The 23,954-nt window shown below is 27.1% G+C and overlaps 10 protein-coding genes and 1 non-coding gene across 18 annotated transcripts; 6 read left to right on the forward strand and 5 right to left on the reverse strand.

Moving 5' to 3' along the window:
* Positions 1 to 165: 165 nt before the first annotated feature.
* LOC139986731 (bublin coiled-coil protein-like) lies at positions 166 to 934 on the forward strand. Its single transcript, XM_072002272.1, has 3 exons — positions 166 to 407; positions 593 to 776; positions 881 to 934. Exons 1-2 carry the CDS (start codon positions 299 to 301, stop codon positions 757 to 759), a joined length of 276 nt encoding a protein of 91 aa, XP_071858373.1. The 5' UTR covers positions 166 to 298; the 3' UTR covers positions 760 to 776; positions 881 to 934.
* LOC139986729 (inosine-uridine preferring nucleoside hydrolase-like) lies at positions 866 to 2,531 on the reverse strand. Of its 3 annotated transcripts, none has more exons than XM_072002269.1 (5): positions 2,117 to 2,531; positions 1,931 to 2,045; positions 1,754 to 1,846; positions 1,542 to 1,678; positions 866 to 1,467 (listed from the first exon to the last, which is right to left on the reverse strand). In XM_072002269.1, the coding sequence occupies exons 1-5, from the start codon at positions 2,306 to 2,308 to the stop codon at positions 1,120 to 1,122; spliced, it is 885 nt and encodes a 294-aa protein (XP_071858370.1). In that variant the 5' UTR covers positions 2,309 to 2,531; the 3' UTR covers positions 866 to 1,119. The 3 variants fall into 3 exon arrangements, with proteins under 3 accessions (XP_071858370.1, XP_071858369.1, XP_071858368.1); XM_072002268.1 differs by having other exon boundaries at positions 1,754 to 2,045; positions 2,117 to 2,308; positions 2,393 to 2,528; XM_072002267.1 differs by having other exon boundaries at positions 1,754 to 2,045; positions 2,117 to 2,529.
* Positions 2,532 to 2,813: 282 nt separating this feature from the next.
* Positions 2,814 to 7,109, forward strand: Kap3 (kinesin associated protein 3). Of its 4 annotated transcripts, XM_072002259.1 has the most exons (18): positions 2,814 to 2,876; positions 2,991 to 3,017; positions 3,175 to 3,292; positions 3,383 to 3,548; positions 3,626 to 3,832; positions 3,909 to 4,045; positions 4,118 to 4,445; positions 4,516 to 4,694; positions 4,763 to 5,032; positions 5,117 to 5,335; positions 5,411 to 5,576; positions 5,674 to 5,799; positions 5,867 to 5,971; positions 6,083 to 6,168; positions 6,253 to 6,439; positions 6,511 to 6,601; positions 6,693 to 6,834; positions 6,968 to 7,109. In XM_072002259.1, exons 2-17 carry the CDS (start codon positions 2,992 to 2,994, stop codon positions 6,829 to 6,831), a joined length of 2,550 nt encoding a protein of 849 aa, XP_071858360.1. In that variant the 5' UTR covers positions 2,814 to 2,876; position 2,991; the 3' UTR covers positions 6,832 to 6,834; positions 6,968 to 7,109. The 4 variants fall into 4 exon arrangements, 3 of the variants coding, with proteins under 3 accessions (XP_071858360.1, XP_071858361.1, XP_071858359.1); XR_011799706.1 differs by having other exon boundaries at positions 2,818 to 3,017; positions 6,693 to 6,890; XM_072002260.1 differs by having other exon boundaries at positions 2,818 to 3,017; positions 5,867 to 5,965.
* On the reverse strand, positions 5,411 to 11,531 carry LOC139986728 (ribonuclease P protein subunit p40). The gene is made up of 7 exons (XM_072002266.1): positions 11,375 to 11,531; positions 10,973 to 11,189; positions 10,724 to 10,868; positions 10,417 to 10,581; positions 8,365 to 8,490; positions 8,101 to 8,284; positions 5,411 to 8,029 (listed from the first exon to the last, which is right to left on the reverse strand). The coding sequence occupies exons 2-7, from the start codon at positions 11,090 to 11,092 to the stop codon at positions 7,687 to 7,689; spliced, it is 1,083 nt and encodes a 360-aa protein (XP_071858367.1). The 5' UTR covers positions 11,093 to 11,189; positions 11,375 to 11,531; the 3' UTR covers positions 5,411 to 7,686.
* LOC139986725 (uncharacterized) lies at positions 8,779 to 10,422 on the reverse strand. Its single transcript, XM_072002262.1, has one exon. It carries the CDS (start codon positions 10,380 to 10,382, stop codon positions 8,811 to 8,813), a length of 1,572 nt encoding a protein of 523 aa, XP_071858363.1. The 5' UTR covers positions 10,383 to 10,422; the 3' UTR covers positions 8,779 to 8,810.
* Positions 11,532 to 12,012: 481 nt separating the features above from the next.
* On the forward strand, positions 12,013 to 12,085 carry Trnam-cau (transfer RNA methionine (anticodon CAU)). The gene has a single exon. It is a non-coding gene; the product is annotated as a tRNA-Met (tRNA).
* Positions 12,086 to 12,167: 82 nt separating this feature from the next.
* Positions 12,168 to 14,412, reverse strand: LOC139986688 (RNA-binding protein NOB1). Its single transcript, XM_072002201.1, has 6 exons — positions 14,245 to 14,412; positions 13,931 to 14,063; positions 13,642 to 13,853; positions 13,095 to 13,563; positions 12,699 to 13,033; positions 12,168 to 12,577 (listed from the first exon to the last, which is right to left on the reverse strand). Exons 1-6 carry the CDS (start codon positions 14,314 to 14,316, stop codon positions 12,317 to 12,319), a joined length of 1,482 nt encoding a protein of 493 aa, XP_071858302.1. The 5' UTR covers positions 14,317 to 14,412; the 3' UTR covers positions 12,168 to 12,316.
* Positions 14,413 to 14,726: 314 nt separating this feature from the next.
* Fadd (fas-associated death domain protein) lies at positions 14,727 to 16,839 on the forward strand. Its single transcript, XM_072002236.1, has 4 exons — positions 14,727 to 15,363; positions 15,471 to 15,626; positions 15,702 to 15,832; positions 15,906 to 16,839. Exons 1-4 carry the CDS (start codon positions 15,036 to 15,038, stop codon positions 16,035 to 16,037), a joined length of 747 nt encoding a protein of 248 aa, XP_071858337.1. The 5' UTR covers positions 14,727 to 15,035; the 3' UTR covers positions 16,038 to 16,839.
* On the reverse strand, positions 16,084 to 23,363 carry Eif4e4 (eukaryotic translation initiation factor 4E4). 2 transcript variants are annotated; one of them, XM_072002243.1, is made up of 4 exons: positions 23,243 to 23,363; positions 17,296 to 17,474; positions 16,888 to 17,205; positions 16,084 to 16,784 (listed from the first exon to the last, which is right to left on the reverse strand). In XM_072002243.1, exons 1-4 carry the CDS (start codon positions 23,273 to 23,275, stop codon positions 16,670 to 16,672), a joined length of 645 nt encoding a protein of 214 aa, XP_071858344.1. In that variant the 5' UTR covers positions 23,276 to 23,363; the 3' UTR covers positions 16,084 to 16,669. The 2 variants fall into 2 exon arrangements, with proteins under 2 accessions (XP_071858344.1, XP_071858345.1); XM_072002244.1 differs by lacking the exon at positions 23,243 to 23,363 and adding an exon at positions 17,873 to 18,022.
* Positions 18,725 to 21,768, forward strand: Pof (RNA binding domain-containing protein painting of fourth). Of its 2 annotated transcripts, XM_072002187.1 has the most exons (7): positions 18,725 to 18,872; positions 19,118 to 19,577; positions 19,668 to 19,786; positions 19,852 to 20,354; positions 20,436 to 20,832; positions 20,948 to 21,298; positions 21,447 to 21,768. In XM_072002187.1, exons 1-7 carry the CDS (start codon positions 18,861 to 18,863, stop codon positions 21,501 to 21,503), a joined length of 1,899 nt encoding a protein of 632 aa, XP_071858288.1. In that variant the 5' UTR covers positions 18,725 to 18,860; the 3' UTR covers positions 21,504 to 21,768. The 2 variants fall into 2 exon arrangements, with proteins under 2 accessions (XP_071858288.1, XP_071858287.1); XM_072002186.1 differs by having other exon boundaries at positions 19,118 to 19,786.
* Positions 22,205 to 23,905, forward strand: Pcna (Proliferating cell nuclear antigen). Its single transcript, XM_072002235.1, has 4 exons — positions 22,205 to 22,554; positions 22,768 to 22,933; positions 23,012 to 23,156; positions 23,563 to 23,905. The coding sequence occupies exons 1-4, from the start codon at positions 22,334 to 22,336 to the stop codon at positions 23,814 to 23,816; spliced, it is 786 nt and encodes a 261-aa protein (XP_071858336.1). The 5' UTR covers positions 22,205 to 22,333; the 3' UTR covers positions 23,817 to 23,905.
* Positions 23,906 to 23,954: the final 49 nt, after the last annotated feature.

Here is a 23,954-nt window from a genome sequence, read left to right on the forward strand (position 1 = left end):
TGTTATTTATATTTTTAAAATAATTAAATCTTAAATGTCTTATACAAAATTATATTTTCATATGATTACTATTAGTTTATTTTTCGAAATAGGTTAGATTTAGGGCATATTTGCACTGTACAAAAAACCTGATCTTATAATTATATAATTTATATTAATACAGTAACAGTTATAAAAGGCAAAATTATTCATTTTAAATTGCAACTTTGCTAATTTTAACATTTATATACTATTATGTACATAATCAAAATTTTATTTATATGTATATCACATCGAACGATAATGGTAGATAAAGGTAATGGCAGATGAAAATATGGTTCAGAACGCAGTGCGGCCAAAGGAAAATCACGGAGGCGATAAAAACGGATGGGAAAATGAAGAAGATGAAGAAAATTGTAATGATGCTGGTAAATAATAATTTTATATAAAAATATACATGATAGATAAACTGTTCTCTTAGTTTGTCTAGTATTTGGTATATATAGTTTCTTTGCACATACATATTTACATATTATATTTTTAATAAAATTCTACGTGTAGAATGTATAGTTTTATTGATTAAAACGTATGTATTCAAATTTTCTGATTTTAGAATTTGAAGCTATAAATGCTCAATTAGATCAGCTTAATTCAGTTTTGGATAACCTCGAACAAAAAAATGACGATATTCGTGCAGAATTGATTCAGTTATTACAATCAAATCGAGAAGCAAGAAAACAATTTCAAGAATTTCAGGATTCCGTGAAATCGGATTTATAATATTTTGTTTGAAATAGGTATAATTATACCCCGAAAATACATATTTATACTCCATTAATAATATATTTCAAATTTTTACAATGTTTTACATTACAATAAATTAACCTTTTTACTGTTACAGATGATAATATATTGTAAATACATATATTGAATAATAAAACAGTATGACATTATATTTTTTACTGTTTTATAGTACAATATGGTATTATTTAAATATTTAAAAATTGGGAACATTCCTATTAGTATTTGAGTAATATATAAAATCATTCTTGTGTTTCCATATAATAACAAACCAAATATAAAAATATATATATATATGCACAAAATATTATTCATGTACATATTGTAGTTTTAACTTTATTATATATTTGTCGTATTATAATCTAAGTTATCTACAGAAAATATTAAAAGTTTTTTAAAACTTTCTGAATCAAAATTTTGAATTAGGAGTACATTAGGTTCATTTGACAATAAATGATCAAGTACAACCTGACCTCGTGTTCTAGTACCATTTAATTCAATATCAGCATGATATGGCACTACATTTTGAGCAATTTCTGGCTTTAATAATATTGCAGCTAGAATTGCATCACATGTAATATAATTAGAAAATTGTCTTTTTCTTGTCTTTTGATATGCATATTCAATATCATTCATAAGTTGAATGCAAGGTTTATCCATTTTACCTAATATATCTCTCCGCCATTCCTAAAAAGTATTAAATTAAATTACCAATATCTATTAGATAATAGTTTACACAGTACTTAAATCAATATACACACATGCGAAATACAAGATTTTAAACATGTTTCCCATGGTAACAGCCTCAAAGGATTTTTATTATTATTAAATACTATATGTACACTTTCTGGATCCATGTAAAAATTAAATTCTGCTTGAGGTGTAATATTTCCTTGTGCTAATGTATACAATGAAGGTGAATAAAAGGACGAGAACATGATTAATAAAAATAAATAAAGAGAATAAATATCACCTGTTGCATTTCCTCCCATAATGTAAAATTCTTTGACATGGCCCACAAATTGGGGGTACATTCTTATAGCCAATGCTATGTTTGTTAATGGTCCTATACATAAGATATTCACTTCATTGGGATGTTTTGATACAATCTTATTTAATGCATATGCAGCATGTTCCTGTTCTAATTTACTTGTATCTATCTGGGTATTATATACATCTCCAAATCCATCAATACCATGATAATGATCTTGAACTGCATTTTTAATGCAAAGTAAAGGTGCGTATGCTCCTTGATAAACTGGTATCTAAAATAATAAAGTATTTAACATACATTTGTTAAAAGCACATAGAATATGTAAAAAAAACTAGAACTTACATCTGTTGCCTTACAAACATCTAAAGTTCTAAATACATTTTTTACCACATTGTCTACAGTTGTATTACCATTAACACAAGTAATTGCTTCAATCTGAATTTTCTTCTGTTTATGAGCAGCAATTAATATTATTAATGCTAGTGCATCATCTATACCAGCATCACAATCAATGATAACTTTGGTTTCTGCCATCTTAATTGAAGAATATTTTACTTTTTAATTTTATAACATAAAGAACTTACTAGTTTACTACTTTATGGTTTACAGATATTTTACTTGTTATAATGAAAATAAATGTATATTAAATTGAATTATTATGTACAGATGTTAAATATTTTAATTTCTTATCGTAGGTGTTTGTAACGAACATTAATTTTAATCTCATTAAGCACACTTTAAAATTTGATTTAGTTTAACTCCAGATGTATGTATTTATAGGTTTATGTATACACATATATAGTTATATATATCACATATAAGACACTATATACGTAGGTGAATTTAAAATATAAGTGCAGCCAAAATCAATTTTAACCATTATATAGTTTTTTAAATTGTACACTGTATCGACTAAATTGTATTAATAAAATGTTAACAATAATATTTCTTATATTTTCCTAAATTATTATTACCTTATCTACTGCTAATCATAGTTTGAATTTCGAAGATAGTACATTAGGCTATAGTAGATGGCGTAATTTTGAACCAAAAAGATATTGGAATAACAGGGCGACGAAAGGACCTAAACGAATTATAAACGATAGTTATAATCTTGATTTTTTCCATGAAAATGAAGTAATTACGAAAGAATTAACAAAATAATATCATAAAATATACCATATTTTCATGTTTTAAATTGCAAATAAAATATTAAAATGGATGAGGCAAAGTTTCTAAAACGGTAAGTATTTTATCATATCAATATACTATGAATTATACATTATATAGTTGCTACATGAATTTGAGAAATATACATTTAGATTTTATATTTAATATTTTATATCTCTTTGAATTGATACATAGTTTATAACTATATTATATGCATTTTCCAAATTTAGAAAAGTGAGATCTGGCACTTTAGATGTGCATCCAACAGAGAGAGCTTTAGTAGTAAATTATGATGTTGAAGCATTAATCTTGGGTGAATTAGGAGATCCTATGTTAGGAGATCGTAAAGTAAGTTTTAAATAATTTATTTTTATTTTGATTGGAAAGATTGGGAAGATTGGAATGATTATGTGATTATAAATTACAATACATTTATAGGAATGTCAAAAAATAATTCGACTAAAAAGTTTAAATTCGGACACAAATGTATCACTTTTAGCTAAAGAAGTAATTGAAAAATGTTCTTTGATACATGAATCGAAGCTTCATGAAGTAGAACAATTAATTTACTATCTTCAAAATCGTAAAACAAATGATACTACAAGTAAGTTTGCATATGCATAAGAAATTGGTTTTAATCATATTTTCCGTTTCTTTTATTATATATTTATTTTATGGTAGACAGTGATAATAATTCTCAACTGTCAAGACCAACATCATCAAATTCAGTATCTGCAGATAATGGTGAAACAGAAAGAGCAATCATTAGCAACGTTGACAATTATATTGAATTGTTATATGAAGAAATACCAGGAAAAATCAAAGGTTCCTCACTAATTCTACAGTTAGCAAGAGTACCTGATAATCTTCATGAATTAACAAAAAATGGTATTAGATATTATATAATAGTTATTAACTTACATTCAACTGCTACTCTGATGATAAATAATATCAATTTTTATAGAATCTTTGTTAAGTGCTTTAGCTAGAGTTCTAAGAGAAGATTGGAGAAGGAGCATAGAATTATCTACAAATATTGTATACATTTTCTTCTGTTTTTCAACATATAGTCAATTTCATAATATTGTTCTTGAATACAGGGTAAGTACTGTAAGAATAAAATAGAATGGGAAAAGATAAGAATATATTTAACAATTAATAATCCATATTTAGATTGGATCATTGTGTATGGATATAATTGATTTTGAATTACGTCGATATGATCAATGGAAAGAGGATATGGAAAAACGTAGGCGACATTTCGAAAATACTACAGGATTGACATTTTTTTCAACTGGAAATGATAATTGTGACAAGAAAACAAAAGTCATTGATGATATTTGGAATACAGATGGTCCTTTAGATTATGAAATTAAAAAACGATCTAATGAAGTAACTGTTACTGTAACTGAAAATGATATAAAGAAATTAAAAGAAGAACTTGAGAAAAGTCGTAAAAAATTCAAAAATTTAATAAAAAAGCAGGAACAACTATTACGAGGTTGGTACATAATTTCATATTTTATTAATATTAATACTCTTTAAATATTACATATATACCTATTTTACAGTTGCATTTTATTTGTTATTAAATATTGCTGAAAATATGGAAGTTGAAAGAAAAATGCGCAAAAAGAATGTAATTGGTATGCTCATCAAAACATTAGATAGGACAAATATAGATCTGCTAATACTTGTTATTGCATTTCTAAAAAAATTATCCATATTTCGCGAGAATAAGGATCTTATGGTAATATTTTACATTGGAAATTCACATAATAGTGGTATATATTTATTTATTTATAACTACCTTTTTAGGCAGAAAAAAATATTATCGAAAAGATTCCAAGACTTCTTCAGAGCAATAATGCAGATCTTATTCTAAGTACTTTAAAATTATTATTTAATCTTTCCTTCGATGCAAAACTCAGAGCAAAAATGATAAGAGTGGGTATATTACCAAAGTTAATTAAACTACTTGGTCAAAGTGACATTAAAAATAAAACGACAATTTTGGGTTTATTATATCATGCCAGTATGGATGATAAAGTAAAAGCTATGTTTACAAATACTGAATGTATCCAAATGGTAAGTAATAAAGTATTTTAGTATAACTATAAATAACGTTTATGATTCATATAAAAAATTATATTATATTTAAACGTTTTTAAGATCACAAATATGATCCTAAATTCTGAAGATGATCAACCAAAATTAGAATTAATAGCACTTGGTATAAATCTAGCAATTAACAGCAAAAACGCGCAACTTATGGTAGAAAACAATCGTTTACAAGGTCTCATAAAAAAAGCATTTCGGACTCAAGATCCTTTAATAATGAAAATGATTCGAAATATTTCTCAACACGATTCAACAAAAGAGAACTTTGTTGTAAGTAATTAAATTATTATATGAAACAATTGTTTTTAATAAAAATATTTAAAAATTACCTTTAATTACTACTAGGAATTTGTGGGTGATTTTGCTATGGCCTTAAATCAATCAGATTCTCAAGATTTTGTGCTTGAAGTTATAGGTGTATTAGGAAATTTAGAACTACCTGATTTGGATTATTCACAAATACTTCATCGATGTGATTTGATACCATGGATACGCAATAATCTTGTTCCAGGTTCAACATTCATATCAAATTATATAAACACCTTATTTTTAAATATTGATTTTTTAAATATTTTATATTTCATTTATACGCACTTGGTTTTATCTAGGTAAAGCTCCAGACGATTTAGTACTTGAAATTGTAATATTTTTGGGTACTGCTGCATTTGACGAAGATTGTGCACGTTTACTGTGCAAAGCCGATATATTGCTTTCTCTTATTGAGCTTCTTAAAGGTTTGTATATTATTACAAATGTGTAATAATATTATTTTAATAAAAATCATTTTTTTTTTTTTTTTAGCAAAACAAGAGGATGATGAAATGGTTTTACAAATAATTTATGTTTTTTATCAAATATCTAAACATGATTCGACAAGGGATTATTTAATACGCGAGACTGGTAATGGTAATAATCAAACTTCCTGCTTTGTTATCAAAACATAGCATTGGTAAAACCTATATAAAAATAGAAAATTTGACATGTTTCTTGTTGCTGAAATATTTTTGTTACTTACAGAAGCACCTGGGTATTTAATAGATCTTATGCATGATAAAAATCCAGCAATTAGGAAAGTATGTGATGCGTGTTTAGATGTTATTGCGGTAAGTAGATTTGTAAAATAAATTTACATATACTGAGTAATATTATTTTAGAACAATAAATAAATTTGTATCATGAATTTTTAGATGTGTGACAAAAATTGGGCAGCTCGCATAACAGTAGAAAAGTTCAGATCGCATAATCAACAATGGTTGGAAATGGTAGAATCTATAACAAATGATAGTAGCAATCACTTATTACCAGAAGAAGACGACAGTCTTTCTCCATTTATGAATGGTGATCTCTTAAAGCATACAATGCTCTTTCCATCAGGTAAACGATTTTTATATTTTATTTGATGAAATAAATGTTGTGTTATTGAAACAATGTTATATATTTAACAGGTAATGTAGCATCATTTAATACAGATGATCGATTTTCAATTATGAAAAATTCATCAGAGTCATCTGAAAATCAAAGTCGTCCAGTTAGTAGGTAAGCTACATATATGTATAAATCCATTCAAAATCCAATAATATTATTAAATATAATAACATCACATACTCTTTTAATATTCATATTTTAGGTATAAAGATTTTGATGAACTAGGTGAACTTATGGCACGTTCTAAGTCTCGTATGTCCGTTAGTTCTGGTATGGACGATCTTTATTACAATTCTAAAGTTAAATTTCCTGAATCAGACGGTTCACACGTACTAATATAGAAGGTCAATATTATATAAAATTATACGTTAATAATGTAATAGTTACTTTGTTTGATTACGTACATTTTAATGAATTTAATGAAACTAATTTTAATTATTATGATAATTAAGGCATAATTAACTCTTCTCATTTTAGGTGATGCACTATGCACGATTGAAGCAACAAAATTAACATCTGTAGCAACTTTTAAATAGTTTATTATATACGTATTTATTCATGGACAAATCTTAAAAAGCTTTAAAAACTGTGTACGTGATAAATTATTTTGATCTCATAATGTAATATTTTAATTTTAAAAAATTTTATTTTTTATAAATTAATTTATGAATGAAAATATTTAGTTCAGACTGATTTCTAGGTTTGTATCTTTATAAAATAATTGATACAATTAATGTGATAATTTTGTTCACTATGTATTTTAGCATGTGCAATATTATAATGCTATTATGCTACAAATGAAAAAATAGTTTTAGTAATAATACGGTACTACACATATGCTTCTGTTGCATAACATTTAATAGCAAAAAATTGGTAGGCAGCAGCAAAAGAAACAAAAAATTATAAAACCCCATAGCCCAAGTTAATAGTTTATAAAAATCTATTTTATATCAAGACAGTTTATAAAATTGTATTCTTTACTTAACTATCAGATACACATTTCTTTATTTTAAATATTGGAAATTTAGATATTGAACTATTGGTGTAAAACAATGTTATATATGTTAAAAAGTAGTCTTATTCCCAAGCATTTATTATTCTATATATCATAATAAGTGGAAGTATGGATTACCAATATATTTTAATTCTTCTTCTTACAAAGAAATACTTGTCATCAATTAAAATAAAATTCACAATTATTGAAAGATCCTTGGTTTATTATTTGAGCTTAAACTTTTGCGTATAATAGAATGAGCACCTGGTCTAAATACAATAGTGTAGCTATTATCACCATCTGTATAAAATGTATGTTCTTTTAAATCCCAACTAACAGGGCTATCTAAAAATCCTTGGACATGTAAAGCAACCCAAGGTAAACTGTTTTTCATCGATACATATTCTTCCACAATACTGTAGAAAGTTTTAATTTGTTTTGTTGTGAAGAAACCAGTCCATTGTAAATACCATACTTGACCAACATTTATAACTGGCAATGGATACTTATATGTGTTTACATAATTATTCTCTATATTATTCTCCCTGAAAAAATTAATTTATTATTCTAAAAATTAAATCCGTTTGAACATTCGTTTAAAACTTATTATACATACAAGTTACCACATATACTAAAAATTCCAAGCCATTCAAAAAATTTGTCACTATCAAATTCATTCGAAATTATCGGTATTGGTAAAGAATATTCAATTCTTTGTAAAAACGTTTGCTGACAAAGAGATACACTGTATTTGCGTTTATGGAACCATGCTGCCACAGATGAAGGACACAAATTTTCATCTGAAAATATAAAAATAAAATAAATAGAATAAAAATATATCATAAACATATGTAAAGTTTAAAGATAATAAAAGATCTACCTGGTGGATTCCATGATACAATAACATCAAATTTTGTATTAAGACGCTCCTTTAGTGATGTTTGGACATGTTCATAATTCTTTTTACCAGGTGTAAAATTTTCAGACTTTAGATCAATAGTTACAACTTTTGATTCACGTTACCGATAAAAAAAAGATAAAAAAAGACATTTACAATGCATGTTAATGACTCAAAAACATAATCTAAATCAGTAAACTCTTAGAAGCTTTAATCGCTATTTGTATTTTAGTAAAAACAAAAGAAATTTACATATATAGATACTTTTATTTTTTTATGATTTTTTATACTTTTAAATATTGTATATAAATAGTCATATATTATTTTCGTTATTATACATAACTTTGTTTCTTTCAGTTACATAATATATATATACATTTTTTTTTTCTTGAATCATTTGTAAGTATCTAGTTAAGTTTAATATTGTATTATGCAAAAGATAAGCTTGGACTTGTGTCCAAATTAATATTAGTATTTTTTAACTCTTCTCTAAACATATCTAATTCTGTGGGAGATATTCCTTGCCAATTCTCTAATTCTGACAGACGATATAAATTATCACAAGAATGCATTAATAATTGTATAGTTTTCATTGATAAATCATGACTATACAATATTTTGAGTTCTTCTAATTTATGCATTGGATTTTCTGAAAATATTCTTCTTATTGTTTCATCTCCAATACCAGTTGATGAACCCAATTGAATAAATTTAATATTTTTACAATGAGAGAGTAAAAACTCTAGATGCATGTTTGCACATTCTACTACACATTTGATTCTTTCTAAATACTGAAATGGCGGGATTGCAAACTTTCTTGGATAAATTGGTGCTTGTTCTAAGAATTCACAGTTGTAAAAAACTAGACTGTTTATATTTGGGCAATATTGACTTATAAATATAAGTGCATTTAAGTCAATTCCATCTACATGTTCCAAATGTAAATTTGTAATTGTGCAACCTTTTATTTCTAATAGTGTTTTTATTCCATGGGCATAAAAATCACAAGATAGAAGTTTTAATTCTGTTAAATAATTAAGTGCAGCTAAAATTGTAAGATCCATAATTTTTTCATCACGTAATATACAAAGACTTGTAATATATGGGCACATATCAATTAAAAGATATAAATGTTCCACATTGAAATTTCGGCTCTCAAATGTTTTTATATGAAAAGAATTTGTATTGTTAATATTTTTCTGATGAATATGCTCTAAAACATATCCAAATTCATCACATCTACCAATATCTTCTATATTTAAATGTTCTAGAAAGAGAGTTGCATAACCAGGCACAGTCACAGAAGTTTTACATAACTTAATTTTTTTTAAATATTTGCATGACAGTAAAGGACCAACACTCCGATCTGTTACAGATCTAGATGCAGTTACATCTAACTGCTGCAGCTTTTTACAGTTTTGAGCTAGAGCTGCTATAATACTATCTGTGCAATCAAAGCATAAAATAAAACATACTAAATTTGGCATAGCAGTTACACCACTAATAATAACTTTTTCAATATCAGATGTTCTCCAACCAGCTGATCCTGAGCCTAAATCCAAAACTTCAAGTCCAACCATATCAGGTAATTTATTATAAAGAATATGACGCATAATTTTAGGCCAAGCAGAAAATTCAATTCTTTTTAAATGTGTATCTACAACCACTTCTGTTAAATGAAGAGCAACTGTTATTTCTGACAAAAAGGTTGCAGTTAAAGCATATTCATTATATGAACCCCTAGTTTCTTTGACTAGATTAACAATTGCAGTTAATACTGTTCTAGACATTTTATCATATAGATGTCTAGGTACATTGTAACTTAATAAATGTTTCATAAATTTCAACATTGAATGTAATTTAACATGTCCATATTCTGGATTTGTTTTAGAAATCACACAAATATGTTTTGTCAAGTATCTACCAAAAACAGTTACAAATTCTCCAATAGAGTATAATGCTAGATCTACTAGCTTATGTACCTGGTGCTTTCTTGGCATTTTGAATTCTATTACTTTCCTTTTTAGAACTTACCATAACGTGTCTGTACTTTACGATCAAAGAAGGAAGCTTTGCCTTCTAAACCAAGCTTTTGAAAATCTTCTGTTAATAAAGATAATATTAAATGCCCAGTTGGTGTAACAGCAACTGAATTGTCTACATCTATTCTATTTCCTATTGTTAAAAGTGTCAACTGTCCTGGAAGCATTTATAAAAATATGTGGAATATAATAAAACATTTTATTATTTCAATTATATTTTCAATAAAATTTTTGTACAAAAAATAAAGATTAATTGACAAACATTGAAAAACGTTAATGGAAATTATTTAATTGATTACCTTTCTTAACGAATGCTTCGATGAATTCTTTGTTTATTAATTCAAATACATTCAGTCCATTAACTCGATAATAATCGCTGTCTTCCGAAAGACAAGTTCGCAATTCATCCGGAATTCTAGCTGCATCAGGAAGTATCAAAGATATCTGGCAAAAATCCAACAGTAATTGCGAATTATGTAAAGATTTCTTAAAGCATCATTTTTATGAAATTTGAAATTAATATTGATTACAATTCATTTTTTACATACAGAATGGTTAAAATAATGTAATTTGACTACATCTGGCACATCAGTTTTCTTGTAATTTCTTTTTTCGGTAGAAAAATGATGTTGAGGTGCTTTAAAGTTCCATACTTCTGGACTAAGCATTTTTAACACGTTGAATGGCACGCTAATTTTACAGGGATAGCCCGTGGCGCCACGATGAATTTTTTATTATGCGATACATATAATGTTGAAATATTACCTACAAGAGATATGTTACGGTGTATAATCATTAATAAATTTATCTCACTATGGTCACTAGTAACTTCCGTGGCGCTGATGTGCGATTTCGCGCAATTCACTTATTTTTTGCAATTATCAATTATCTCATATTATTTCTTCACGTTGCTAAATAATTGTTCCACGTTGTTACGTTCTGAGACTTACTATGAACCATAATCCATCTCTCGGTCAAGATGGTCACCATTTATATAACCATAAGTATTATTCGGACCCGCAATAATTCTAAAGAACCGTTACAAGATTTAGCATTTGTTACTTTACAGTTAAGACCTTTAATTGTCATCAAACATCTTTAAAGTCGAAACGTTCCTTAGGGTTATTATTCATTACGGTAAAATACGGAAAAAGAGGGTTTTTCCCATGTTCAACAGCCACTGGTGGGGGCGCATATAATAGATCTATATTTCATGTATAAAGAAAACTATTTTTATATGTTTTATACTGCATTAATTTCGTCACACCATTGTAGTAACAGTGGTAATAATAAAAAATTTATAATTATTGACATTTGTTCAAATTATGTATTTCTACTAATCTTGATATCCTGTTCACCAGTATTCCCCGTGGCATTTAACAGGTTAAAGAGTAAAATAAAATTATTTATTTTATTTTAGATATAAATATTCTTACTGATAGAATATATATGCGCAAATACTATATAGGCAGTCATTATGCATTGCTATCTTTTAAAATGAGTACATGTGTTTTTGTGATTTTGTTTATATTTTGTTTATTATTAATTTAATCCTTCTTTTATATTATTTTAAGGAAGCTACATATCTGCCTCGGTAGCGCAGTAGGCAGCGCGTAAGTCTCATAATCTTAAGGTCGTGAGTTCGATCCTCACCCGGGGCAATTTTTTTTCATATTTTTATGAATAGTAAATATTTTATTAGTAAAATTGGAATAATTTTTGAAAGTACTTAATTCTTATTAATTGTAGTTCATAACTTATTCATTTATTTATTTAAAGTATTTCTATAATATTAGAATAAAAATTATAGGTACACAATACTTAATTTATATATTCAAAAAGGTTTTTTTTTCTATAATGCAGATATAAATACAAAGATAAAGATATAATAATTATTTTTTTCTTCTTCTGACTTCATTCGGATTTTTTTGCATCCAATATTTGACAGGACCTTTCGTTCTTATGCCCAACATAGCTGATTTAGAATGTACGTCACGCATAAGAAACGGAGAATATTCAGCTATACAATCTTCTACTAAAGGATTATTTTTTGTACGTGCTAGTCTTGATGGTCTTTGATGAGGTAATGGTTGATCTTCATAAAGAATAGGATTGTTTGCATGTTTTCCACCTTTCGGGAGCGGTAAAGAAAACTAAAAATTTATAAAATGTTTACATTATTATTATTATTATTATTATTATTATTATTATTATTCTAAGAATATTAATATTAACATATGTATTAACAAAAAAAAAAAAAAATGAAATTCATACTCTTTTTCCTTTCTTTGAAATTGGCTTCCGGAAATTGATATGAACTTTTGGTTTTCCTTCGTCATTTAATGTAACTGCAACTCTTTTCAATGTCTTATTACCACAACTAGGACAGAAAACTTTTGTCATAATACTAGTAGTTTTATAACACGCGTAACATCTAAAAATGTACGTCCGCATTTGTTTAATTACTCTTCCATCTAATGAAATCACATTTAATCCTATTTGTTTTAAAACATTTTGCATAGCAAAGTCCATTGTTAAACATGCAACGGTTACCGATTTTTGTTCAAGAAAGTCTGAATCAAGATCTTTCTTTATATTACGAATGTTTCCTGAAATAAAGGACATTTTTTATTCATACAGATAGTTATATGAAATATTGAAAAATCTTACCAGGTGTAATCCAACCGCTATCATCATCATTATCATCGCCATCTTCATCATCACATTCATAATTATTATCACTGTTATCATCACTTTTGCCATCTTTATATTCACTATGCTGATCTGTATCATCATAGTTTTCTTTAGTTGGAACAAGAATATTATCAATATTATGTTCAATATTATTTCTATCTTGAACTATAAAATCTGTTGATTCACAAGTTAATTTTGAAAATATTGTAGATAAATCTTCTGTTCTGTCTTGATCTATTTCAGAATCTGCTGTTTCATAATCGGATTCACTAGCACTATATTCCTTATAGTCTGATTCCGATTCTTCTTCTGTTTTTTCATAACTCATATTCTTCATGCTATTTTCCATATTTGTTTCTATCTCATTCTTCTTATTATTTACTATACATGTTTCTTGTTTTAACTCCTCATCATTATATTCTTTTGTATTAACTTCAACATCTTTCTGTACATTAAAAGAATGTAATTATCATATTAATCATTTAATAAATTACTGTATTAATTTAAATGAAAAAACATTTACATTTTTCTCTGGTATATAAAAGCCGGCTAAGGGTGTACGAAGATCTTCAGTTTTCTCAACATTGGAATCTAGAGTTTGTGCTACCATTGGTTTAGTTCTTAAATGATCAGTCCCTATTTTTTCTTTTTCCAGCTGATATGTTAATGCAATTACTTTTATATCAGTAGCTGATAAACTAGTGTAATCACCAGTCTTTTTAGCAAATTCTGTCACTATAAATATGATATAAAAATTAGTATACATTAAATTTACAATTTAATCTGTTAAGACAAAAATTAAATCTTTTTACCAAATTTAATGTTTTCAGAATATGCATTTTGTATTTTTAAATCATATGGTAAGACAACAAGTCTTCTTAATTGTCTTTTATTTGTAACTTCATTTACTACATCTTGCTCTGTTATTATATTTACACCAACATCCTGAAATTCATATATCTTTATTATTATATTACTAAGAGTCGTAAAATATTGAAAGATTATATAAAATCAATATTGACAAATATAATTAACATATAATTAATATAAATGTTACTAATAAAATTATATTTAAAAAACAAGTAAATCATATTGAGACATTACACTGATATAAGAAAAAGTTCACCTGTAAGGATGCATTTTGGATAAAAGCACTTGTATCAACAATTAAGTATTGCACTTTCTGTGTTGCAGTCATATTTAACAATTTTTATAATATAAATCTTTCATAAGTATATATTCACGCGTTTTATAGAAGTTTAGTACTCGTTAAGGTTAATACACGTTTTTATGAACACTACATATGGGTGTATCTTGAGCATACGAATACACTATATTATTATACATAGTTATATTCTAAACTATATGAATTAATTTTATTTATTTATAAATCATAATTAGCAAATGTGGAAAAGAAGATCGTTTGCTAAAAAATTGTAGAAAAAAAATACCATTTGTTTAAATATCAAACAAAAATAGCATATTTTTTCATGTAAACAATCCTTAAAACCATGTTAGCAGTGCCTGATTGCTTAATCATATGATTAAAGATAAACAAACTAAATTATCAGATATTTTGTTAGCGTTTTTAAATGTTTACAATTGTTCTTAACAAAGTTTGAATATTTAAACATTCAATTTTATATAAAACTTTAAAATAATAGTTATACTACTTACCAACTACATACTGAATAAAATCTATATCTATTGTTGTTATATTCCCTAATATTACTACAAAATTTGTTATACTTAAGTTAATGAAACTATATAAAGAAATATTCATTAAAGGAATATGAAATTAAATTATATAAAAATGTTGAGATGATCATTTGATACTTGTAAATTATTGAGAAAAACATTAAGCAGTGACCAAAAAGTTTCTCAACTGTCAAAGGGGATTCCTCTAATCAGTATAAAATGGAACAAGAGTATATATGTCTACGTAAAGAATTCTTATCAGCTGCAGAAAACCATGTTAATAAAATTACATTAAATATACTTAAGGAATACTATAGGCAATCTATAGATTCAAATCGCAAACTGAGTCAGATTAAAGATTTATCAACATTATTGGACACATTGGAAAAACGTGATGTTTTAAGCTATTATAATGTGAAACCACTTCTATATATATCAAATAACTTTTTAAATGATTTTCAAATACAAAGCAAATTAAAGAATTATCAAATTTATATTCAAAACATGCAATATCCTTTATTACGTAATATGTATCAGGAATCAAATGGTAAGTTAGTTCTAACATTTATTATCTGTTTTAGTCCAGTTTCTGCATTTTTGTCTTAGTATAACACACTTTTAATTATGCTAAATAACTTTTGTAATACATAACAGAGAATAAAGATGAGGATAAATGTAAGATATCATATATAACTGAAAACAAATCATCACAAATAAAAGTACTTGATGATGTGGAAAATCAATCAATATTACAGTACAAAGATCTTAGAAGCAGTTGCCCTACACAGGAATCTATGTTACAACAAACGAGTAAGAATAATTTATTCTTCTCAATACATATATTTTTATTTATCCATAAAATTAATGTGAAAAATATTTTTTAAGTATTATTACGCATAAGTGAAAAAATTGGTCGCTCTTGGAGAGATACCCTTAGATATTTACAAGTTCCTGAATACCAAATTGATATAATTGAACACAAACATCCTTTTCATTTGAAAGAACAGAGTTACGAAGTAAAGTATAATTATAATATGGATTTATTTCACATAAAATTCTTTACATAAAAGTAACATAAATAATTTTTAGGCTTTGAAATTATATATGACTCAGTATAGTAACAATAATTGGAAAATAAATTTAATGCATGCTCTAGAGAAAGCTAGACGCAAGGATCTGAAGGAAATTGTTGAGAAACTAATATTAGAATCGAATAATTAATAATTTAAAGGAAATTGAAAAGAAAAAAAGTAACATGCATAAAAAGTAATTTATGTTTTTGATATATTTGTAAGAAAAACTTGGACATAGTGATTTTTCAAATAAGAGAATATTATTAAATATTACTATGCTATCTTAAAGTGAGATAGGTTGCTGTATTTTGGATCACCACTTACAAAAGGCAACCTAGTATGTAGGTTTTTTCAAAAATCTTATTACAGCAGTCTTTGTTGTCCATATAAGTAACATTGAAGAAGATGTACATAGAAAAACTATTCAATCAAATTGGCATATTAACTGTAATTGATGTATACTATATCTTAAAAAATACAGCAACCCATATATTGTTTATAATCTATTTTTAAATTATACATTATATTGATATAAATTTTATATCAATAATATACATCTATCCCAATATACATATTTATTAGTTACTGATCGGAGATTTTACTAAGAAAATATTTAGTTATGATAAAAATGTAGATTTTAAACATTCTTCATTAAATTTTTCTTTTATTTATTTGGTTTAGTAATTTAAATTTTGCATAATATCCATATTAATAATATATGTGTAATGTTATTTGAGAAAATTTTAATGAATAGTGATAATAACATGATATTAATAGGATTTAAACAACATAGGCATTTTTTGTTTGACTCCCTACTTTAACTATAACATCTTTATGTATTTGATAGCCTATAGTAACTTTTGATGCAATTTTTAATCTTTCTCTTAATTTGCGTCTGTAAAGAGAAATGAAGTAATTAGATTTTGTACCAATAAATATTTTTACATATATATTATGATATATGTTATACATATACAGTACAAATATATATTATTTACCCAATTTCTATAACGCTATCTTCATTATTGGCATTTGCAGTCCATACACCAATTTTATCTCCTTTTGGCCTTATATTTACAACAGCCCCACAAATATCATCTGAATATCCATTAAATGCCTCACCAATCATACATAAAAGTGTTTCTAGCCAAAAGTGATCTAGATCTGTATTTCTTTGCTTTTTATCTAAATTTATAAGCCACCTTCCACCACATTTATTAGCATCATCTTCCCACATGGGTCTGATTCCTTGTTTGAACATACTATAGTCACAACCTTGTCTTAATTCTGATGCTGCCTTTATATGATTGTATAAACTGTTGTTAAAATATAAGTATTATTAATTTAAAAATATATATAAGAATAATAAATAATCAAGTATTACTGGATTTTGATACCAAATTTACCTCCAAAAATCTTCAGCTGTATCAAAGCTTGTAATTTTTCTTTGACTTTCTTCCCATGATTTATTTCTGTCTGGTTCATAATACCAAAGAGTCCATGTATGTTGAAGTGGATGTTTAATTAAAACCTCCGGCGGGAATTCATCGAAGTTTACTACTTCTGGTTCCTTCCTCTCGACTTCCTGCAAATAATTACAAATCATAATTTCAAATTTAGCTAGTTTTCTAGCTAATTTTACTTTTTAATTCTTTTTGTATCGATTTCTTTTATTTTATATAATGTAAAATGCTAAGGATTGAATTCCATGTAGCGTACGAATAAAATTAATTAAAATAATATTAAAAATGATTTTAATATTAGTAATACAATATGTCTTTTTTAAGCTCGTTAGATAGACAGTTTTCACCATGCTTAGGAGCAGATGGGAGGGGTAAGAGTAAGAGGCAATGAAGTGACCACGCTGTCATAAAAAAAATATTTCAATTTTTTCCCCAGCGTATGAATCGTAAATACATTCGAAAGTATTATCGTGTTATTTTTACAATGCACGTAATATTGCAAAAATGTTGGGGAAAATACCTCAATTTCTTCTGTATTACTTGTAGCCATGTCACACAAACTACACGCACAATATGTTCGCTCGGTGAACTAACAGCAAGGGCATCTGTCGGCAAGATTTTTACACGAAATTTCCTTTCCCTAAGATAGAAACGTGAAATTGCATCGGCGCATCGGAGGACTGCCGCAATAAAATTTAAATAAGGTGATTAGGTGAAGAATAAAACGATCATCAGTACTATTATGTTACAATATTATATTAAAAAAAACAACCGAGAAACACGATTCTATATCTAATCTTTTTTTAACACTTTCCTCGTTTTGATGTTGAACCAATATTATTTCAGTACCGCGGGAATTTTTTTTAATGTAACGTATCATTTTATCCGATATAATGACATCGATTGCATTTGTTTCATTTTCTATTTTTTTCTTAATTATGCAATTGTTTTTTTCCTTTTATGACATTTTAGATTTTCTTCTGTTAACAGATGTCCAAAAAGTATGTCAGAAATACATTTCAGTAAATCTATGATTGATTTATAATATTGCGATTTTTGTTACAAAGGCATTTTAAATAAAGTATTATATATAAGGCAAATTATGTATATGATACACTTATAAAAAACTATATCTAATTTTGTAATATGTACTATAGATATTTAAACAAAATTATACTAAAACAATATAAACAATACGTACACAGTAGTTCGGAGTAAATTAATATGAGCAAAAGCAAAATTTTGTTCAATATATATTCAACAAGTTATGTATATGTAGAAAAAGCAGAAATAGATTATTTATTATACCGTAATAATTATAATAAATAATGTTGGTTACTCTATTTATTTAACATAAAGAATTTGAAATAAGGGTTGGTATCCCTGAGATGCACTTCAATATCCAGTGGCTTGACACTGGTGGCTGTCGTTATGTCGTACAATGTATTTACATTATAATTTAGGGAACGACATTTTTTCTCAAGATTATCAACAGTTCTATCTTCAGTATGAAACGCTCGGTAATAATTTTTGTTTCTATTTCTCGTAATTTACAGTAATGATAATAATATTAATAATCTATATTTACTCCATAAATAGCATTTTTAAGTAAGGTTAGTTTGACAGCGGTTTTATAGAATATTTTCATGTATTTAACAAACCGGCCTAGTCTTACAGTACGATAATATTATGATACTAAATTTTTTATGATAACAAAATTTGTATACATCTTCCCATTTTTAATTCATAATTGTTTACTTTCCAGGTAACTGAAGAAAATGGAGAAGCAAAGAGATCTTTTGTTAAACAAGAATGTATCAATTTTGGATACGATGGTTCCTATCCTGCTTATACTTCATCATCTTCATCCCCTTCGACTGTCACACAACCTTTGCCAGGACAACCACCATTACCTCCCATGCCTCCTCCTTCTAGTGGAGTTCCACCACCTCCACATGTATTTGGACCAGTGCCTTCTCAAGTTACACCTATACAGGCATGGACACATCCTCCTGCACCATGGCAATGGATAACACCTCAAACATCTCCTTTACCTCCTCCACCCCCACGTGATATGACTGCAAATTCATTTCAAAGAGAAATGCCTCTCAGAGGTAATTACATGAGACGAGAAAGGTTTACACACAATAAAAGTAATATGTATGTTCAAAGAAATAATTTTCATCGTAAAAATAGAAGACTTCCACGTTTTGGACAAACTCAGGGTCAGTTTGATCAAGCAGCATATTTTGGTGCAACATTGAGTAATAACCTTGGTTTGGAATGGCAAAGAAATAATTACACTGCCTCTACAGGTGATACAATTATGAATCACATGCCTCTTCCTAATCATCCTTTGCCTCCTATACCACCAGGGATTTTGACAAATAGACATGGAGAAGAAACTTCAGATCAGGATGCTAAAGTTGTTCTGGTAAGATACAATAAGATTGATAACAAATGTATTTATTTTACGTAATTATTCATTATTTATTTTAGGAAGAAGTTGTTGTTAAAAAGAATAAACAAAGAAAACCTATGTCCCAAAGTTATCCTAGTCGACCATGGAATAGAGAAGATGCAGAAAGAGCTTTGAAAATTGAAAACGAATATAACAAAACAGTCAAAGCTCAGAGTTTAATAATCAAATTCCCAGACCCTGATTTAAACAAAGATATTGTGAGGGAATTTCATCCTGGTATACAGAATATTCATTTTCAAAGTCCCAGTGGTCCTAGATATTGTTTTATACAGATGGCAGAAAGTGTTGATATTGATGAAGCTATAAAGGAATTGGAAAAAATACCCTTTGGAGTAGGTCATTTGAAAGTTGAAAGAAAATCCCTAAGGGATGAAGATAATCCCATGCCTGAAGAAATAGATCCATATACATTATACATAGGAAATTTACCAGAATCTGTTAACGTTAATGAAGTAAAAAGTAAGTTTCCAACAGCTGCTCGAGTAGATGTAGGGTATGCACAAAAAATGAGAAATACTCGGTAAGTTATTTATTTCATAAAATATGTAATAATCATATATATCTTTCTATAATATTGTATATATTTTGTTTTGTTTTATAGGTATGCTTTTATAAGGTACAATAGTGTGGATGAATCCATATCTGCTTATAAACAAGCACATGATTTAATGTGGGATACCAGAAGTATTATTGTTAGATTTAGAAGGCAGCGTGGTAATACTTGTCTTCCTGGGGAACCTAAACCTAATATTAAAAAGGTTAAAGAAGAACCAAATAGTAATTCACAAATAAAGAAAGAACAGAAAGCTAATCATACTGAAAAAAATGAGGCAAAACTAGAAACTGATGTAGGAAATAGAATACAAGATAATTCTAGTAAAATGCAAAATAAAACGTCATCTCAGGTTCAAGAACAAAATGCAAATTTGCAATCATCTTCTTCCTCTACACCAACTTCAATTGCATCAGCCAAATCAGCACAACAACAACAACCATGGGTAAATATACTCATATACATTCTGTATATCATGGAAATGATGAGAAAAAATGAAATAATAATGAAAATAATACTAAAACTAGATAGGGCAGACTAAAAATTAATCTTTCTTTTAGACTAGTCAACCACCTCAAATACCTTCAGCATCTGAAGCTCCTCCACCTTGTTCAACAGAAAGAGAATCGGTTCCAGAAACGATAATGCTTACAGAAATTAAGGAAGAGCCAGCAGATTATGAAGAAATGGAATGTAATATTCGCTCTGATGATGATATAGACGATGATATAGATGATGACGATGATGACGATGAAGAAGAAGAAGAAGAGGAAGAAGAAGAAGAGGATTCAGATGATAATGATGATGATAATGAAGACGATTATGAAGATGAGGAGGAAGATATAGATGAAAGTAGAAATTTATCGTTAAATAATAAACGAGAAATTGCAGAAGTTAACGAACCATCTGATGTACGTAAAACATATTTAATCACTATGTATGTCATTTTGGATTAAGCATGTTTATAATAGTATTTTACGTTTATTGTAATTATAATATATATTAAGAATATATAATAAGTTTTTGAGTGTATATTAATTTCCATGTTTTTTGTTTCAGCATCTTGACCAAATGTTCAGTGAATTAGAGAACATGACTGGTGACATCAGTTTTTAATTCGTTAAATTGAATTCTCACATCGATTAATATTTGATTTAAAAAAGAGGTTGACGTCACGCAGAATGTGTACATAATTCTAGTTCAAAAGTGAGATGAATGTAACGAGTGAGACTGCATTTATTTAAGTATAATGTTAGTAACTGAGTTATATTTAAATACTTTTGTACTGATATGTTTTTACCTTATAGATTTTTACGCTTACATTTGCTTAGAATATTCTTTATGTAAACAATTGTGAATATTATTAAAATTATTTTCTGTATTTTTAGTTAAATCTATTTTTTCTTAAAAACATTTTTTAACTCTCTAGGATTAGTTAGTATGAACCTTAACATTCTTTAAACTTTATTTTATGATTACTCAAAACCCTTATAGTTTTAATTAATTTATATTTTTCTTTTCGAACAACTCGTATTAAAAATTAATATTTAGTACATAAACTGGAAATTCTTGTTTTCTTTAATAATTTGCATTACAATTTCTATAATTGCAACTTATATTTCCAAATCAAAATTTTGATATATAACAAATAAATAACATATAAGAGGAGTGTTTTTTTATGTAAAATAAACAGATTGCAATTGATATGACAGTAGAAGTGTTTTAATAAATTCAAATTAAGTGAAGCAAGTATAAAATAATACTTTGCGAGAGAATCATAATTTGAAAATTAAATGTATTTCCGGTACACACAAGTGCCACCTACTTCCTACTAGTTGACCGGTAAGAAAGCGCGGGTATCATTACCGGTGTAGTTACTATTTTAATTGTCAATATTTATTACATTCATCAGTTGTGTGAATTAAAAGTCGAGCAAGATATCAAAAATGTTTGAGGCACGTTTGGTACAGAGTGCGATTTTGAAGAAGGTGTTAGATGCAATAAAAGATCTTTTAACCGAAGCCACCTTTGAATGTTCTGATTCTGGTATTCAAGTACAAGCTATGGATAATGCTCATGTCTCCTTAGTTTCTCTTAATCTTAGAAGCGATGGCTTTGATAAATATAGATGCGATAGAAATTTATCAATGGGCATGAGTATTGCATGGTAAGATATTAATTTCAATGTAATATTTACAAAGGTTATGGCTTTTCTCTTTTTCCATAATAAAATAAAGAGTAGATACTTTTAAACAAAAGAAGTACTTGTAATTCCTACTTTTTAGTAAAGACAAAATGTTTTATGTTTTATGTTCATATATAACAAAGTGGAATTACATCAATTTCAAATAGTAAATGAAAATTAATAAAATGGTTTTAGCATGTCCAAAATTCTACGATGTGCTGGTTCCGAAGATACAGTGACATTGCGAGCATTGGATAATCCAGAAAATATTACATTTATATTTGAATCACCAAATAAAGAAAAGCTTGCAGAATATGAAATGAAACTTATAAATATGGATCAGGAACATCTTGGTATTCCTGTAAGATTCTATATACATTAACATATATGACATTTTTCTTTTAAAGAATAAAATTATAGAATTTATTAATTATCACAGGATACCTCATATTCGTGTGTAGTAAAAATGCCATCTCAAGAATTTTCACGTATCTGTAGAGATTTGAGCCAATTTGGAGAATCCATAACTTTTGCATGTTCTAAGGAAGGTATAAAGTTCAGTGCTTCTGGAGATTATGGACAAGGTACGTCATTTTTTTTACGTAATAAAACGAAATGATAGGAAGGATTATACTAAATTATTTTTGTATGTTAATTATATAATACTTACATTAATTATATAAGCATTGCGTGTCTGTAACATCTTGTAGTTAACACTATTCACAAGTTATATAGCAACTGCCTGAAATTAAATGACCTGAAAAGTATTTGTTTGTTTGACCTTCACTATTATGAAGAATAGACCATACATGTATTTATGTATATGTCTGCTTATATTTGTATATTTAAAGGAGATATTCCTTTCTATAGTAAAATTCACTAAAATGCAAATGAATTATGAAAAATATATATTGCACAATGTAGAAATAAATCTATACAATGAATATTGTTATAAATTACAGTTGCACTCATGTAAATTATTTTTTTCAGCTACTATTAAGTTAGCACAAACAGCAGATGCAGATAATGAAGAAGAAGCAGTAGTTGTCAATATGCAAGAACCAGTCAAACTAACATTTTCATGTCGTTACCTTAATTGTTTTATAAAGGCTGGGCCTTTATGTGCACAAGTACAACTATCAATGTCTAATGATGTGCCCCTAGTATGTGAATACAAAATTGGAGATATTGGACATATTAGATATTATTTGGCACCAAAAATTGATGATGATGAAGAAAATTGAATTTTTATACACTTTCAGACTTTTAAACATTTTTTTTAGTGTATAAGTCAATAACATCATAAATATAATGTATTATAGCATTGCTTTAATTTCATGTATTTTGATTTTCTTGTTCATGTATTTATCATATTATTAAAG

Source organism: Bombus fervidus, chromosome 4, assembly GCF_041682495.2.
Source record: "Bombus fervidus isolate BK054 chromosome 4, iyBomFerv1, whole genome shotgun sequence".
NCBI lineage: Eukaryota > Metazoa > Arthropoda > Insecta > Hymenoptera > Apidae > Bombus > Bombus fervidus.